General features: G+C 55.1%; 2 protein-coding genes and 1 non-coding gene across 9 annotated transcripts in view; 1 reads left to right on the plus strand and 2 right to left on the minus strand.

Annotated features, from left to right (window-relative positions):
* RANBP1 (RAN binding protein 1) lies at window positions 1–12,342 on the minus strand. Of its 4 annotated transcripts, none has more exons than XM_027859378.1 (6): window positions 12,239–12,342; window positions 9,266–9,402; window positions 6,625–6,782; window positions 4,749–4,877; window positions 3,347–3,412; window positions 1–2,532 (listed from the first exon to the last, which is right to left on the minus strand). In XM_027859378.1, exons 1-6 carry the CDS (start codon window positions 12,251–12,253, stop codon window positions 2,375–2,377), a joined length of 663 nt encoding a protein of 220 aa, XP_027715179.1. In that variant the 5' UTR covers window positions 12,254–12,342; the 3' UTR covers window positions 1–2,374. The 4 variants fall into 4 exon arrangements, with proteins under 4 accessions (XP_027715179.1, XP_027715178.1, XP_027715177.1 ...); XM_027859377.1 differs by having other exon boundaries at window positions 1–2,535; window positions 12,239–12,341; XM_027859376.1 differs by lacking the exon at window positions 12,239–12,342 and adding an exon at window positions 11,068–11,235.
* On the minus strand, window positions 3,183–3,311 carry LOC114041154. Its single transcript, XR_003568888.1, has one exon. It is a non-coding gene; the product is annotated as a small nucleolar RNA SNORA77 (small nucleolar RNA).
* TRMT2A (tRNA methyltransferase 2 homolog A) overlaps window positions 11,505–17,480 on the plus strand; it is a 17,685-nt gene continuing 11,709 nt past the window's right edge. The window contains exons 1-3 of one of the 4 annotated variants that reach the window (XM_027859374.1): window positions 11,505–11,574; window positions 13,938–14,574; window positions 16,440–16,548. In XM_027859374.1, the coding sequence (XP_027715175.1) occupies window positions 13,949–14,574; window positions 16,440–16,548 (735 nt within the window). In that variant the 5' untranslated portion in view covers window positions 11,505–11,574; window positions 13,938–13,948. Of the gene's footprint in view, window positions 11,575–12,845; window positions 12,882–13,016; window positions 13,179–13,937; window positions 14,575–16,439; window positions 16,549–17,480 lie in introns of those variants that run through there. The other 3 variants (XM_027859373.1, XM_027859372.1, XM_027859370.1) reach the window with 3 other exon arrangements.

The raw sequence follows: 17,480 nt of genomic DNA on the forward strand, positions 1-17,480 counted from the left end.
TACATTAAGTGGCACTTTATTGGACACAAAACAATTACAGAGTGAGACAAGATCTCTTTTTGGAAGGGGGAGGGCAAGTGCCTGGCATATGCTTATACCCCACACCCCGTATCAGGGGGAAAGCATCTTGGGGACACACAGCCCTGTTTACACACATAACTTCAATGAAAGCATTTAAAGACATACCCTCCTGTTCCCCGAGAACTCGCTCCAGTAGGGTCGGCACAGAGGAAATCATAGCCAACAGAACATTCACGGAGTACATTTCCGGTTTCCAACACATCAACACCAGAGAGCGTGACAGAACAATGATTTCATGTGCAATTGCTTCCCTCTTTATTGCGCTAACATCTGATTTCTGAAGGGGTCTTTTTGCCTCCTCCTCCTCCACCACCGACTTGGCCAAGCACAGTCCCGAGTGGCTGTGCTTGCTTTACAAGACCGAACAGGACGAGAACACAAGTTGAGCAGTTGGAGAAGGAAGCTTTCCGTTAGTCAGCGGGCATTTTTTTTTCTTTAAAACAATCACACTCTTCCTTTGGAAGGGCACTCCGATAGGGACCAGGGGCTGGTATTTTTAAATGGACAAACACAGACCCAAACAGGGAAAACACCAAGTCATAACGTTAACATCTATAGCGGGGACATTATAAACACAGGTGAACTGGTGGAGATGCTAAGTAAGGACCTTCAGCAAGTGAGACGGACATGCTTTCTTTGTTTTGTTTTAAATAAAGCACCTTTGGTGGGTGGGAAGGAAAACAAATGAAGGGAACCTGCCAAGATTAAAAATCTGACTGAAGTGAGTCCTTTTACTATTACTACTAAGAAACACTATAGGCTAATATGCTTTTCAACCGTTTATGCTGCTTTCCAAAGCTCACAGTGAATAGTGGAAATAAAACTCCAGCCTTGGGGGGGCTTCATGGCTGGTCAACATTTCTCAAGCTTATGGCAGAATAAAATGCTTAAAAAAGAAAAAAACCTTCAGCAATTAATGGTAAAACCATCCTCCCTATGGGAGGGCCTTTCATTTTAAGCAAGCTGAAAGTTCTTGGCTTAAAACTTAGACAAGAGCAAAACTTAAGACATGACACAAGCGCCCCAGGTGAGCAGCCAGAGATGGAGAGAAGGGACACATGACACACAGCACACAGCCACACCCAAGTGATGACTTCCCTGAGGGCACACAGGCAGCTGAGGTATTCTTCATTTCTGGGGGTGCTGGGGAACGACAGACTGTATCTCCTTCTGGGAGGGGCTGCCCAGAGGACAGCTGACCCGACGGCCTGAGGCCGCCCACCCTCCAGACAACAGGAAGAGAGACAGAGCCTGACGCTGACCATGTCTTCCTTCCACTCAGACCTGAAAGCCCTCTGGGCAGCACCATCACCCATCTGTCATCAAGGCCCTTCCCCTGCTCGAGGAGCTCTGCAGCTCAGCTGGGCTGCTGGAGCTCAAGCTTCACCTTAGCTCCCCTATGTGACGGCAGCCAGCCGCCTGTGCCAACCAAGCCCGCGCCACCTCAACTCTTGTACTGACCCACCACACAAGGAGTGTTCCATGCCTCAAGGACAAGTGTCCCAGGTGCAGGGAGGACACCCGTGGGGGAAGTGCCTTACGCCAGAAGAGCGAAACACGTAGGTGCAGCCTACAGAGAACAAGGCCCAAGAGCGGGACCCCCAGCCCACGTGCACACCAGGAAAGCGCCCAGAGCTGTGAGCCACAAACCAAGGCCATAGAAGGGCTGCTTCCACCAGCTTCCCCTCGACTCCCAGGCTGGCCAAGGCCACAACACTAAAGTACCCAGAGAGCACAGCACCCTCCTCCTCGACTTCCCGAGGATGAGTGCCCATGGGAAGACAACTCAAGCTATGCCAACTGTGCCCCCAGGAAACGCTGCTGCAACTGTGCCGGGTTAGCTGGTACACCACAAATGAAGAAGCATCTAGCCTGGGGAGGCGGGGGCGTTCCCAACGACACCAGCAGGCTTGACGATGCACCCCCAGAACCCCTAAGTCACCAACACAAAGACAAAGGCACCCGACAACAACCAATGCCAGGAGTTTCAGTCATCAGTGTGTTTGAGTAAACATATAGAACTCAGTTCTGTCCTCGGAGGCAGCTTTCAAATGTTTTATTCACTCTTTTGGATGTACTATAAATAAGTGTTTCCACTATGGAAAAGAATGTTATGAGCGCAGTACATGTGACTGGGAATGGGTTTGCTGAAGACATCTTCGAAAGGATAAAAGCTTAGAAAACAACCTGGAGGCTGGAATTCAGTTCTTTATATAAAGTCCCTTGTAAAAAAAAAAAATTGAAACAAAAATAAAGAAAATAAAAGGAAAGAAGGCGAGGCCTGCGAGATGATTTATTGCAGTAACACGTCCTGGTCCTTGGTCTCCTTCTCGGGCGCCGAGGGGCTCTCAGGCTCTTGGCTGCCTTCCTTCTCCTTCTCCTCCTTCTCCTCCTTCACCGACAGCTCCGACAACTTCTCCACTACTTTATCAGTGTTTTCTTTGCCTGCTCCTGCTAAAACACACCAACCGGGGAAGTCAGCAGCTGCCACAGCCTCGACGTGGCAAGGACCAGCGGGCACAGGCGCCACAGCCGGACTCGGACCTCGCCCTGGGCCTGTCGGGGGGGCCACTCCTCGCCCTGGATCACCAGGAACCCAACGGGCTCGGCACTCACAGGTTGGCCCAACTGAAGAGCAGAGACCACAGAAGAGTTTACACGCCCCAAGGGGGCCTGACATCAGCTGGCCCTGAGGCTCGCTTGAAGCCCAGCAGAGAAGCTTGATTCCCTATGTTGATTGCTTAAAATTGTTCTCCAAACAACTTTATCATTTAAAATACTAGATTTGGAGGCAAAATCAAGCTGTTTAGCCAACCTCTATAGCTTGCCACCATTTTCGTTCACCCTAACAGGAAAGAAGCGGAGTTATTACTATGTCATCACTATACTACGTCAGCCCTACCCAAGGTTCCAAAGAAGCTGGCCCTCTCAGCCCTGGAATCACTGCCATTCATTCAATTCCCTAATTACCGTTTTTCTGACTGAGCTACACAGGAAAAGAAAAGAGGACGCAGCCTCTTAACTGTCCAGCCATGGCAACTCTATGGAACCTGCTGGGAGACTCACAAAGGGCCCTCCTGACAGCCTCGACCAGGCTCCGGGGATGTTTCCCAAGCACATGCAATGGCCTTTCACCAGAGAAAGGTGTTTGCAAGAGCCTGGGTCACTTCTCTAGCAGACTGGAAAAGCAGCAAGACTGAGGAAGGCAGTCATGTACAGAGTGAGTCTGCGGGGGACAGTGAGAAGCAGACACAGGGAATCTTACCTCTCTTTTCTCGTTCTCCTATCTCGTTCCTGCATTCTTCAAACTTTGCCTTAAACTTCTGGGCATCTAGTCACAAGAGGAAAAGAGATTTCACCCCTCTGTCCCTCCATTTCGGGGGAGGCACCATGAGAGCACCGCGCCTGCAGCCTGGAGGGGAAGCAGGGCTGAGACGGGGCCTCTTGGGGCTCCCTTCAATCCTCAAAGGAAGCTTCTCACACCCAAGCTCATTTTATTGATGAGGAAAATGAAGCTCAAAGGTGAAGTGACCTGCCCACTCTAATCTTGAGAACAAAATGAACAAGGACACCCTAGCACTGAGATTTAGGGCCACAGACTGGGAGTCCGAAGAGGCCTCAGAGGAAACTGAGGCCCGGCGCTGAAATAACTTGCCCAAAGTTACCCAGGGAACAGAGAGGAGGGGTGGGGAGAATAAGCATTTATAGAGCACCTACTGTGTGCCAGGCACTGAGCTCGAGTGCTTTTATAGCTGTGATCTCATTGGCTCCTCCCAGCAATCCTGCAAGGTGGGCAGGTGCTATTATTACCCCCATCTTAGCCGAGTACCATGTCTGGCACACAGGAGGCACTCAACAAATGGCAGACAGGTTAAGTGACTTACCCAGGGCCACAGGGCCTGAAGTCAGGTCTTCCTGACTGTGACTGCACCAGCCACCGCCTAATGGGCGGTCTCACAGCGGTCCTAGGATTCCAAGCAGTGTTTGCCCTCCACAGCGCCTTCCTTGGGCCTGCCCTTTGCCACAAAACACTGGAATCTGTTCACTGGCCCATCAAGGCTGTTTGTACCAAGGAATAAGGAAATGTGCTTCCCAAACCAGCAGGTCGTGCTCAGAATGCCAACATTTTACCAACAAAATTTCTGTGCTCTCGAACCCATGGTCAGGGTTCCCAGGGCAGGCCCACCCTTCATTGGAAGGAAGTGGTGGCAGGAGAAGGTAGTCACATCTGGGGAAAATCCGCCCCCACTCCTTACCCCCTAAGTGAGGACAGGTTATGGCCTCTCTGGGCTGCCTTCTCCCTTCACCTGAGCCTAATCAGGAGCACTGGGTGGATCAGCCTTCCTCATTCACTAACCATCAGCAGAGTGAACACAAAGCCCCTGGTCAGGACTTGACAAGAATTAGAGCCAAGCCAGATTCCTCATTCCTTAGGGGCAAAGAGCCCTAGATTGGGAGTCTACCCGTGACACCTTGGGTAAGTCATTTCCTTTCCTGAGCCTCAGTTTCCTCACCCGTAAAACGCAAAGGCTGGCTCAGACGAGCCCTAAGGGCCCTTCCAATTCAGAGAGCCATGGTCATGAGCTGACATCACACAGTATGGGGCAGAGAGAGCTCGGGCCAGCGATCTCTGCAAACTTCAGCATCCTTCTGACCGTCTCACTTACTTTCTGCGTTTAGGAATCGGATCGCCAGCAGTTCAGGCTTGGGACTTTCATCAGCAAAGTCAGCGTGTGTGTTCCAGACCCAGGCCCTGTCACTGCCTGCGTTGGGCTTCAGCTCCATCAATGGTGTTACTGGCAGAAGGAAGGGGGAAGACAGGTTAGCGCTCCCAGGCAGAGAATCCCCCACCCTCTTTCATGTGGCCGTGCCCAGCTAGGGTCAGTGGAAACCCTAAGGCTGCTCCCCAGGGGCTGGAGTCGCCTGCTCTTTGAAGAAGGCAGCAGGTTTTCTATGCCTGCGCTCCGCATTCTACCTTCTCGACTTACACCTTGCCGTGTAGGGACAGGACGGGAAAACTTCCATTTTTACCTGTCACCTCAATTATATTGAAAAAAAGACTCAGCAGAAATATACAGCTTGTTCCACTTGGGGAAAGCCGCGGTGCGCAGTGGCAGCAGGCTGGCTCCAGCGGGGCCCAGGAGACAGGGCCCTGAGACCACCCCTGGCCTGGGCTGGGCTGGGCGAGCTCCGTTGTGTCTGTCTCTTTATCTCTGCTTCTTGGCCCAGTACCTTTATTGTAGTAGATATTTGTTTTTCAAACAGAAATTAAAACTGACTGGATCAGGAAAACAACTATGGACAAATCCCACAGCACATTCCAAACACCATTTACACCGACTTCAAATGCAAAAGAAATTTTAAAAGCCGGAAACAGGAAAGAGCAAGGGCCGTGGCCCGACCCCACCACCACAGCTCCTTCTCTCCCTCTGAATCCACTGTTCTGAAACAGATCAGAGCAATAGCATGCCCAGAACCAAGCTAGGATCAGACACACCAGTCAACACCATTCCCAGAAGGTCAAAGTTGGAGAAAAGCCTGCTGTCAGTAAACTACTTGGGGAATTAATTTGCAGTGTCTAAAGAAGGCCTATCAACACACTCAGAAAGGATATTCCTTCTCAAGTGACCATCCCTGGGAATGGGCTCTCCAGCATCATCTCCCACACTGACCAGAGGATCCTTGATCACTGAGTTCTGTTTTGTAATGTTCTCGCTTTAGAAAGACAAATCCCAAACCTCTCCCTTTTACAGGAGGAAACTGAAACCCAGGAAGGTTAAGTGACTTGCCCAGAAGCACAAAGACAGCATCTTGGGCAGGACAAAGGCAAAATTAAAAAAAAAAAAAAAAAAAAATGCCGTGGACTAGATACAGCACCAAACTGGGTCCTAGCCCCAAGCTGCTGTGTGACCTCCAATAGCTAGCTTCCTCTCTCTGAGTTCATTTTTTCCTCCTTAAAAAAAGGGCAGGGGGAGGGGGAGGGAGCACCAAGACTAGGGCTCCCATTGGAGACTTCTTTGAGGGAGCAGCTCTTGCTGTCAGCCTCACCCCCGAGTCCAGCGAGGGTCGATCCCACACGTCTCCGACAGCCCTGGTGTCCGTACTCGGCTGACGGCCGCACTTTCCAAACCACCCCAATGGGGTCCCTTTAACCCCAAACATCTGCCAGCCTGTTGCACGCTGCTGGTCTGACAGCACAGACCGCCTACTGTGCAAGTCTCTTTCTCTCTACCAGGGAAGATGGATTTCTTTTTTTTAAAGAAAAGTCCAGAAGGCAGCACTATCACCCCAGGGGCTCACACAGGACCCCCAGTGTCACCCTCCATCCCCCTAGGCACAGGATTTCTCCTCGCCTTGCTTGGTCTGCCATTCCAGCTGGCAGCATTCTCCACTTTAATTCTGCCTCATCCAGAGACACTCCCAATCCAAAGAGTTCTTAAAAATACATCTTAACTCTAGGTTTTAAACTCTCAGGCTTAGGCAAAACAGGCCACTGGCGCTGCCTTCGCATTACCGCAAGCAGAACAAAAACGGGGTACGTACTATAGTGATTGGCACAGATCTTCAGAGTTTTGTCCCTTCTCATGAGGAGGCGAATCGTCCCTTTCTCCTTGTGTTTCAGCAGCTTCACGTCGCCCGTCCCTCGCTCTTTCCATTCTGGAAGGTCATTCTCAGAGGCAAATCGGAACAGCTTGGCCCGCCTTTGGAGAGACTCACTGAGTTAGCACAGGATATGACGGCATATGATACAACTTAGAACTCTGGCGTAACAATACGAGGCGGGATGAGCTGTGCACTCTCCCCCGGGACAGAGGAATACCGTTCTTGCCTCGTTCCTTTGGCAAGAGAAACGGGCTCACGGGAAACGTGTTTACAAAGTGGACAGAACCGGGTGCGAGCTCTCGCCCCTAATACTATTCCCATTTTGTTGCCCAAGGAGAGGTACTGCTTCGCTAACATCCAATTTCTTGTGGCTGGGCCATAAACACCTTAAAAGCCAGTTCATTTACTTGTGCTGATCAACAATGATCCTGCTAATACAGAAGACAAAAATACACCTGCAAAATGGCTATCGTCTAGTGTTATGCTCAGGCCAACCTTGTGAACGCTGTTTCCCCATTTTACAGACTTGAGGACTGAGAGGCTGTCCCCAGCCACGCCCAGGCCCCCAGGCCCAGCCTTCCATGACCTGTACCATGTCACCCTGAGCAGCTGAAGACGTAGGGCCACAATACAGATTTCTACTCTCACCCCTAACATCAAAGGCCTGGGGTGAAATCTGAGAGGCGACATAGGAAAATGCAGAATGCTGCAACGAGCTATTGAAAATGCTTCAGACACAGATATGTCTCCTTTCAGTGAAGGAGGATCCACAGGAGAAGCCCAGCGCAAAGAGTGCTCGCTCCTCGTCTAGAATCGAAGCTGTGGCTAAAGGGAAGGACCCCTCGGTCCACGGATGGATGACCACTACGCAGCAAGCACAGAAAAGAACAGGAGAGACAGGGGAGGAAGAAAGGCTGGACCCCATTTTAAAAGGCAGCACTTTTAATACCCTGTGCCCCTTCCTAAGACCTGGGCCTATCTTTCTGGGACAACGCTCTTGTCTGGGTGATCCTATCAGGGAAGCACGGAAACAATCCCACACTCACTCAAGAATCCAAGTTTACAGGACACCCAAAAGGCAACAGAGACGCACGGTGGGAGCAGGCAGGCTGCACCATGCGGAATCAGAAAAGGAGACGAGTCAGGTCCCACACACTGTGCTGACAGTGGCCCAAACCCAGAAGATCAAGGGGAGAATCCTGAGCACACCGAGAACAGAACAAAGGGCAGGGACGACAGCACAGCAGGAATCACGCAGGCACCTACTGTGTGCCAGGCATGGGGAGCGGACAGCGCCACACCCCCCCCCCCCCCCAGCTCAAATTCTCCCAGGGAGCTGACACACATAGGCATAGGCAAACACTACACAAAGCACGCAAATACACAAAGATGGGTAACGTGGCCAAAACCATGCTTCAGGAAGGTCCCCCTGAGGGCAAAGGGACGGCTAGGAAGTGATCCCCCAGGGGAATAAGGGCCAGTGTGAGATGGTGTGGGGGCAGGAACGACACGGTCTGGCAGCCGGATGCCAACGACCCATGAGGACCTCGAGGGTGGGGCACATCCTGCCCAGAGCTGAACGTTAACTAGTGGGGAGCAAAGGGGGAGTCTAGGAGCTGTGCTCTGGGTGCACGCCACAGGACGCAGACAGCAACCCAGGGAAGCTGAGGAGAGGACGGCCACCTGCCGCCTCTCCAGACAAAATGTCACCGGGCCTGGCCACACGTGTGGGCTGGACAACTCCGAGGCAGCCCAGGTGCAAGGTGGGAGAGACCCGGGGCAGACTCCTCTGAGCCAGCCCCTGCACCGTGGCGGCCGTGCTCCATTTCTTCCCGTTTGAACCCCACCACCTCTCAAGGCTCTCTTCCCCCAAGCCCTGACATTTCCCATCCAGTCTCCACGTCCTTCCCCCTCATCCTTCTTATTTCTCTCCAGTTTCGTTACACAGTTCTGGCTCTCATATATCATACACGATTCCTGAAAAGTCAAAAAAGTATCCCCCGGGGCAGCCAGATGAGACACCTGCACCCCCACCCCCCCCCCCCCCGTCGGCTCTCATCCCATCTCACGCTCTCTGTGAACTCCCTTTCCACGTCCTTTCTGATTGAGATTATCCAGCTCACCAGGTGCAGGGAGGGCTCCAGCATGAAAACCAAAGTGTGCAGGATCCCCCCACCCCAGCCCCCAGCTTCAGCACAGCTCCGGACAGCCAGCCCAGAGAGAGCGGCCGGGAGGCCTCGTTTCAAATCCTGGTTCCATGTTGTACTAGCTATGTGGCTGTGGACCTGTCACTTGCACTCCTCTCCAGATGACAGGGTGGTTAAGGAGCATTGACTCCGCACTCCCAGAACTGCCATCGCCTACAAAACTGACCAGCACCACCATGAAACGCGAGTTTACATGGCCAGACCACGGGATGAGCGCTGGATTCAAATCCTGACTCTGCCACTACTGCCCACGTGACTTGGGCAAGGCCCTTTTCCTTTGGGAGACTCAGTCTCCTTGTCTGTAAAACAAGGTTTGGAGCTCAACATCTAAGACCCTGCTGTGGGGGTGCAGTCCATGCCCTCGCCCCACTCACATCTTAAAGAGTTCTTCTTCGTCTTCTTCAAGGGTCTTTATCTCCTGCTCAGGAAGAGACACTATGGGCTCAAACTGCGGATCGTGGTTGGAGTCATCCACGTTCTCTGTGGAGGTGTCGTGCTCCTCGTGAGCTTCCTGGGAAGAGACCAGAGACAGATATGCACGGGGGTGCCAACAAGCCACCACGCAACCCAAACCAAAGACGATGATTACAGCCACCCTTTAGAGAGAGCACTTTACAAACAGGACCTCATTTGATCCTCACAACAACCCTGGAAGGAAGGTACTGTTATTAGCCCCATTTTACAGCTGAGGAAACAGAGGCAGAAAAATGTACAGTGAGTTGCCCAGGGTCACACAGCTGGTAAGCATCCAAGTCCAGATTTGAACTCAGACCTTCCTGACTGGAGGCCCACCACTCTGTGCAGTGGCGCCCCCTGGCAGCCACAATTAACAGGCACTTGTTAAGCTCTCTCTGTGCCAGACACAGTGGGGATACATACAAGTACTAAGAATGAAACAATTTCTACTCCAAGGAACATCAGCCATTCTTCTTAACGCGGGAGTTTATAGTCTAACAGGGTAATTCCACATCTCCAAGATGCCCATTTTAAAAAGAAGAGAAAGGAAAAGACAAGGGACAGTCCCAAGCACGAGAGATGAGCTTCCATTCCCGCTCTATACACTGTAAAGCCTGCAAAGGCCTCATGCGCTGGTCTCAGCAGGCCATCAGACCTCGGATGCTAGGCCAAGGAACATGCCCCAAGAGTTACCATCCCAGAAGGGCAATTGCAGAAAAAGAAGAGCCAAGGCCATGAGCTTGGGAGTCAAGAGAAAACATCCATGCTGGGATTCTCTAGGGATTTCTTCTGAAAATGTATTACACACAGCCTGGTTACCAGAAGGACGAACATGTGAAAGGCACACGTGTCCATCTACAATTCATGTTTCTGGCAATAATTGTAATGTGGATGGGAAAGGAAAAGGATTATCGTTCGGGATACTAGCTATTACCCCTTAAAAAAACTACAGGAAAACAGATTAATAGAAGTAATAAGTTCCCAATTAATCTGGACACGGCAAGACTGATGTTCTTTATAAAGTTTGTGCAGTCTACCTGGGCACCTCATGTATGAAGGATTCCTACGGCAGGACAGGTTCAGGGGATGATGATGCATCATTAAAATAAACAACCACATTCAAAGGTATGGGGGGGGGGAGAGTGATGGAAAAATCCCTCCTGGGTCCAAGTACAGCCGCAGGACCTTAGGAAAATGGGTCCCTTCCCCTCATCTCTAAGATGATGCTGACATTTTCCAAGGTTGCTTTAAGATAAACTCCTTGTCTAAACTTTGTTTATAATGACCACCTTCCTAAGGGATTCAGGCTGGTGGTCTTTCCTTACTTAAACAGTGAGTTTTCAGACTAAGCAAAGTCACTGGCATTCCTTCCACAGAAGCCCACATTAAGTGGGAGGTAGACCGAGCAGGGGAGGTGATGGTGGTAGAAGAATCAGGACAGAAGGCAGCAAAATAGCCCTAGGATTAAAAATTTACCATAAATAATCCACAAATCAGATTAACTCAAGAGAAAGCCAGTTAAGCTTTGCTCTGTTCCACGTTCAGACTGCCTTCTTCCAACCACCAGCCCGGCAAATAGGGATTGACACTAGACTGCTAAAAACTCCAGCACAAGGATTTGAACGTAGCAGGCACCCAAGAACAGGAAGTGTTTGCACTTTGTATCTAAGAAATCCCAGGACTGAATGAATGGATGAGAAAGTATTCATGAAGTGCTTACTATGTGCTGGGGATGCAAATATAAAGAAGACAGCCCCACCCTCAAGAAGCTTCCATTAATAAAGGCTGCCGTGCACGTTAGGGAGTGGCGCCCGGGCATCCTCATTTGCCACTTGCTGGGATGCTCAGTGAAGCCACGGGGAGCAGACTGGCACATCTTTACAGCAGCAATGACAGACTTGATTTCATTAAAATTCCGGACACGTATGTGGAAGAAAGTCTCAGCCTGGAGCTGAATTTTTGGACGGGTCTGTACTCCAATTTACTCAACTGGCCATCGAAGCGGCACGTCCAGCGTACGGACAGCCGGGCTCCGGGCCAGGCCCCGCTCTGTGGAGAGACTCCTCCGCGGCCGTTCTCTTGAAACGATGTGCTTTAAATCTTGCCAAAAGGCATCAACGTCTCCAGTTACGAGGATCCGAGTCGTTTTCAGTTCCGGAGGAAGAACGTTCTCGGGAGCGCGTCTTGACCTTCGGGCCGCAGAGCCGGGAGGACACGATGGGCCACTGTACGGACTCCCGGGCCGGGGAACCCTCTGGGCCCGAGTGTGACTGGGCCGGGATCGGGGGGGGGGGGGGGGGGGGGGGGTGAGGCTCCCCTCCTCCACCCGCTTCCTGTTGCAGCACCAAGGCCTCATGGATCACCCAGGGCTCGAGGCCTAGGGCCGACACCGCCCGCCCCCCCCCAGTCCCCAAGGCCTGCGCGGAGGATGCTGTCAGCCGAGACGCCCGCTCGGACCCCGCCGCCTGGCTCCCGCTCCCCGCGTGACCTTGGCCTGGCAGGGAGGGGGCCCAGGAGGGACCGCGAGGCCTCCTTTGGGGCCCGGGGCCCGGGACCCTCTGGCAGGCCGAGGCCCCGCCGCCAGGCGGCTCCCGTGTCCCCCCGCCCACGTGCCTCCCCGGCCCGGGGCCCACGTGGCCGCCGGGGCCCCGCCGAGCCGGCCTAGAGCACGGGCCGCGCCGCCCGCCGCCCGCCGAGCTCCGCGCCCATCGGGGGCCTGGGCCCGGCCTGGCCTCCCCGCCCCGGTCCCCCCCAGTCTCGGCCGAGGCCTACGGAGGCCCGGAGAGGCCACGCGCGGCCGGCCAGCCTCGGCCCTGGCGGGCGCCCCCAGCGCGGCGGCCGGGCCGCTTCCCCCCGTGCCGGCCCGGCGGGCCCCGCGCACGAGCACGCACCTTGGCAGCCGCCATCGGAGCGGGAGGCGATGATGCGGCGGCGGCGGCGGCGGTGGTTGGTCCCGGCGGTGCGGCGGCGCTCGGTCCGATCCGGTCCGTACCTCGTCTGGCGCTGGCGCCTGCTCGCCCCGCTCTTACCTCAGCTCAGCCCCGCCGCCCGCGCGCGCGCGCGACCCCGGCCCCTTGACCCCGGCGGCGGCGGGAAACACGCCCCCGCCCCCGCGCATTCAAAACCAACGCAACTTTATTGAGGCGCCGGGGCCGCGGGCTGCGGACAAGCCATTGTCCTGCCCCGCCCCTCCTTCCGCCTGCTCTCTCCGCCCCCTCCGGCTTCCCGCCCAAAGCGCCGCGCGCCGGGCCGCGGGCGCGCGGGCGCGCCCCCGACTCCAAGAAACGCCCCCACTCCGCCCCGCCCGGGGCTTTGTGCCCCAACCAGGCCGCGGCTCCCGCCTTCCCGACGGCCACTGCGACGGCCGCGCCCACTTCCGGCCGCGCCGAAAGCGACCGCCCACTTCCGTTTTCAAGCCCAGAGTCTTTAATGGGTTGAGAGCGGCGGGGGCGGGAGCAGGGCCAATGAAAGGGGCGGGTTTCCGAGGAGAATCACTACGAGACGGGAAGAGGCCGAGACCGAAGGAGGCTGTTGGTGCGTCAGGGCGGGACGTGATGACGTATATGGCGCGGCTCCGCCTCAGAGGGAGGGATGGCTTTGAGAGGCGGGCGGGCTGACAGACGCGGTGGGGGTGGTGCGGCTGCGTGGAGGCGTAGTGCGCATGCGCGATGGTGGAAGTGGTACGCCTGCGCGGTGGAAGTGTAGCCAGAAGGCACTGGGGGCCGCGTGTCCCTGGCATAAGGGTGAGGGTCGAGAGCAGCCTTTCTGGGCCACGGGTTCGAGCCCCACTCGGGTGGCCAGAGCGAGTCGGCGGCCCCGAGGCCAGCGAGGGTGCGTGGTCTGAGCCTCCCATACCCGCCCAGGGGGAGGGGTCCGTCCTGCCCCTATCCTCAAGAAGCCCCCAGCCCTTCCCTGGACGGAGGCGCCTCTTGGTGGCCCAGGTGCCCGCCAGGGTCCCTGCCTCCCCTAGCACTGAGGACCATTCCTCCAGCCCACTCACCCCAAGAGCTGACCCTCCCTGGGGTGGGGGGCTTCCAGTGCTCCCCTCCCCCCTCTGCTTCTTGTGGGGTCATAGGTCTGGGACAGGCAGAGGCCGTGCAGTCTAGGGGGGCTTAGTCTGGGGACTGCGGTGGTCTCCTCTGTCCTCCTGCCCCACCTACTATGTGCGCTGGGGGTGAGTGGGGGCGGCGGTGAGAGGAGGACCCTGGGATTCAGGAGGACTTGCCCAAAGGCATGGAGGAGCACAGCTGGGGCTCGAAGCCGGGTCCTCTGCCTCCCAATCTGGGGCTCCTCCTCTTGTACCCGTTTGCTCCAAGGGCCCCCAAGAGGTCCACCTGGTCTCCTCTTCCCAGAACAGGGCATCTTGGCTGGTCCTTGCCCGAGGGCTCAGTGCCTCTGGTTCCACAGATGGCGACCTGGGGTTTGAGAGGTAGTGAGCTCCCAGCCAGGCTTTGCCATCATGTGGCCCTTCCCCTGATGGAAGCCCAGTCCTTCCCCCCCCCCCACAGAAGCAGCCCAGAGCGCCACAGATGCAGGTTGGCCACCCCTGGTTGGGAGAGTGGGCTGATGCCTCTTCTTTTCTCCCTGCAGAGGTGGGGACGATGGAAGAGGAAGAGGGGACAGCTAGGAGAGACCCTCCTGCCGAGCCTGTGAAGGTGAGGGGGGAGATGCAGGAGGCAGAGGACCCCCCGGATGGTGCCGGGACCCCCGAGGAGGCCCCCGGCGGCCCAGGCATGTACCGCTACATCAAGGACGACCTGTTCACCTCCGAGATCTACAAGGTGGAGATCCAGAACGTGCCCCGCTACGTGGGCTTCAATGATGTGAAGAAGTTTCTGGCCAAGTACGGCCTGCACCCCCACAAGACCAAGCTCTTCGGGAAGCAGACTTTCGCCTTCGTGACCTTCAAGAGCGAGGAGGAGCGGGACAAGGCCATGAAGGTGCTCCACGGGGCGCTGTGGAAGGGCCGCTGCCTAAGCATCAGGCTGGCCAAGCCCAAAGCCGACCCCATGGCCAAGAAGAGGAAGAGGGAGGGAGAAGATGGGGGGCAGGGCGAGGCCAAGCGGCCAGTCCAGGGGGCAGTGGTGGCTGCAGCGGCCTCCTCCGCCGAGGAGCCCATGGCCAAGCAGATCGCCGACGTGGTCACCCCCCTCTGGACCCTCCCCTACGAGGAGCAGCTGGAAAAGAAGCAGCAGGAGTGTGAGCAGGTCCTGCAGAAACTGACCAAGTAAGTCCTGGGAGGGGAGGGGGCACACAGCCGCAGGAGGCTAGGCATCACGTCCAGGGCTGAGAGCCAGTGAGCTCCCCCCGCCAGATTCCCCCTCGTGAAATGGGTGGGCCGAGGACCCCTGGACCAGGGTGCTTCCTAGGCCCCTGAAGGGGAAGGGGTAGCTGCCTGGGCCGAGCCCTCCCTCCACAAGACACTAGGAAAGCTCTGGTGACGGCTGGCTCACTACCTACCAGAGCAGCCCATTCTGTCTTGGAAAGTTGGTTCTTTCTCACCTTGACTCCGTGATCTGTCCTCACTGCTCCCCATGTTCAGCCAGCAGATTTCTGAAGAGCCCCCAGTATGTTGGGAGGGCACAGATGTGTTGCCTGCCCCCCACAGACCAGCCGGCCCAGGGAAGAGGGAAAGGTCAAGAGCAGCCCGGTCAGCCCTACCTCCCTTGGATTTGACAGCCACCAAACATTTTTCCAAAGATGACTCTGTGACACTGGAAGGGGCAGTCTGGGGGTCTGGAGAGACCTGGGTCCCAGTCCTGCCTGGGACCCTGGACAGATTGCTTCATCTGAGCCTCAGTTTTCTCATTTGTGAAATGGGGGTGGTAATAGTGTAGGGAGCCGTTCTCCTCAGGGGTTGGAAGGAGTCAAGAGACTGAATGGAAAGAAGTCTGCAACCTTTCAAGCACTAGCCAAGTGCCCTCTGTTACTACGATGCTAAGCACTTAACTCCTTGCTGGCTAAGCTGGGGACTCCCTGTGCTCCCACGCGCTCCCGGTCATCCATCCCTTCAGCTAACATCTGTTGGCCACCTGGCCTGTTCTCGGTGTTGTGGGTTATGGCTGCAACTCTGCTCCCATCCTTTGAGAGGAGGGAGCTGCGCCGGTCACATCTCCTGTGTGTGTGTGTGTTCATCTCAGACAGCCCGTTCATAGTCAGAAGCCTCAGACACAGAGTGTGAGATCACTGCCCTCCTTTGGGCCTCAGTTTCTCCATCAATAAAGCAAGTTGGTGGTATCTGTAACTAGGAGGTGGAGGTCCCAGGGCCCTTTGTTCAGGCTGTGTCCCCACCCTAGTCCCTTGCCTCAGGCCACTTGCAGGAGAGAAGAAGGCCCTGGGAATGCCCAGAGGTGGTCAGCTCCCAGCAGCCACCTGCAGGAAATTCTAGGCGTCTGTTAAGTTGTTTTCTGGTGGAGGATGGGAGAGCTCTAACAACTTTGGGGAGCCTGAGGTGGCATCTGAGTTGTGCCCTGAAGGAACAGGTCTTCTGGGAGGTCACTCTTGACATAGGGCACAGCCTCTGCAAAGGCCCGGAGGCACACTAGGCCAGCCAGTCTGATTGGCTCATTGGGGGGGACAGACTAGCCGTGAATTGTTAGATCAAGGACCTGCTTACACAGCATTTTGAGGTTTATAAATCATTTTGCACATGTGATCTCATTTGAGGTCATGTGACTAATCTTAGTCTCATTTTACAAATGAGGAAACTGAGGCTCAGAGAGGTCCAGTGACTGGCTTGTGGTTCTGGAGCCAGTGTCTTTCAGTAGCGGGATGTGAACCCAGTTCTTAGCAGCTCTAGTGTGCCATATTGCTTTATCAGGATCTTCAACCCCTACCCTCCTGCCAGGGCCTCAGTTTGGGGAACAGCCCCTCCTGTTGCCCTGGAGTCTCTGGACTGTTCTGTGACCAGCACAATGGCGGACCCTTGGCGGGTCTGGCCCCCTCTCGGCCTCCTCAGATAGGGCTGGTCTGCCCTGGAGCCCATGGCGAGGAGGAGCCGGGACTTGGTGCCCTGTACCCTGGGGTGGGAGGCCAGGAGGCAGCTGTCCTGTATCGGCCAGGCCGAGCATGCCCTTGTCTGCTGTCTTCCAGGGAGATTGGGAACAACAACCGTGCCCTGCTGCCCTGGCTGTTTGTGCAAAAGCAGAAATTCAACAGGATCTGCTGCCCCCTGGAAGGTGTCAAGGCGTCCCCGCTTCAGGTGAGGTCACGGGGCCCGCTCCCGGCTTGGGAAGTGAGGGCACCGGCCGCCCCGGGCTGGTCTGTGTCGCCTGAGGCTCCGGTTGTCATGCTCTGATGGTGTTAACCCTGGCCTCAGAGCAAACAGGAGCCCCGTTTTACCATTTTATTTGATTTTTAATTAGGCATATTATTGAAAACTTACCTTATTTCACCACATAATCTTTGCCACAGCCTAATTGTCACACCCGGTTTTTGATTTTTTGTTTTTTCAGTCCAAAAATGGGTTTATCCCCTTTCATCCTGTAATCGTTGTGTGCTATATGTTCTTTGAAAGGTAAACAGAGCAGCAATGTGTTCACCAGGGGCCTGTGGGTATGCATTTATCTCTTGCACATTGCAAGCATCTTTCCAAAGCTGAGTGCCGCGGCACTTACAGTATCGTCACTCAACCCTGTGAAGAGCTGTAGGTGTGGGCAGGCCAAGCTGCCATGAATAAGTCGTGTGATATGGTGAGACTGCGTCTCCCCGCGCTAGCTAAATTGGGCAGTTTGCCTGTCAGCGATACAGTTTAGCAATAAATGATTTTTAAATAATACTGAAACAAGTTTTTTTAAAAAGCTTCACATAATGGCCACACCCCGCTTCTTTGCAGAACAAAAATGGCATGAGCTCTGCTATGATGAGGCAGTGAAACACGGTACTTTTGCGCATTCGTGCATCCACCTGCACCCACTTTTTGTGAGTCACAAAGTCATCTCGATGAGTAAAAGACCCCCACTTTCTCCTTCCCCGCATCTGCCATGCCTGATCGGTGTCCACACCACCTCCTGCCCGGCCTTCTCTACAACAGCTGCACATTGGCCAGAGCTGTGACCGCGGCCGGCTCTGTGTTTCCCTGTGTCCTTTGTTAATGTCACTGTGACTTTCCCTTGGCTCCCCTTGTGACAAGGT

This window comes from Vombatus ursinus, unplaced genomic scaffold, assembly GCF_900497805.2.
Source record: "Vombatus ursinus unplaced genomic scaffold, bare-nosed wombat genome assembly UNPS02014167.1, whole genome shotgun sequence".
NCBI classification, from domain to species: Eukaryota; Metazoa; Chordata; class Mammalia; order Diprotodontia; family Vombatidae; genus Vombatus; species Vombatus ursinus.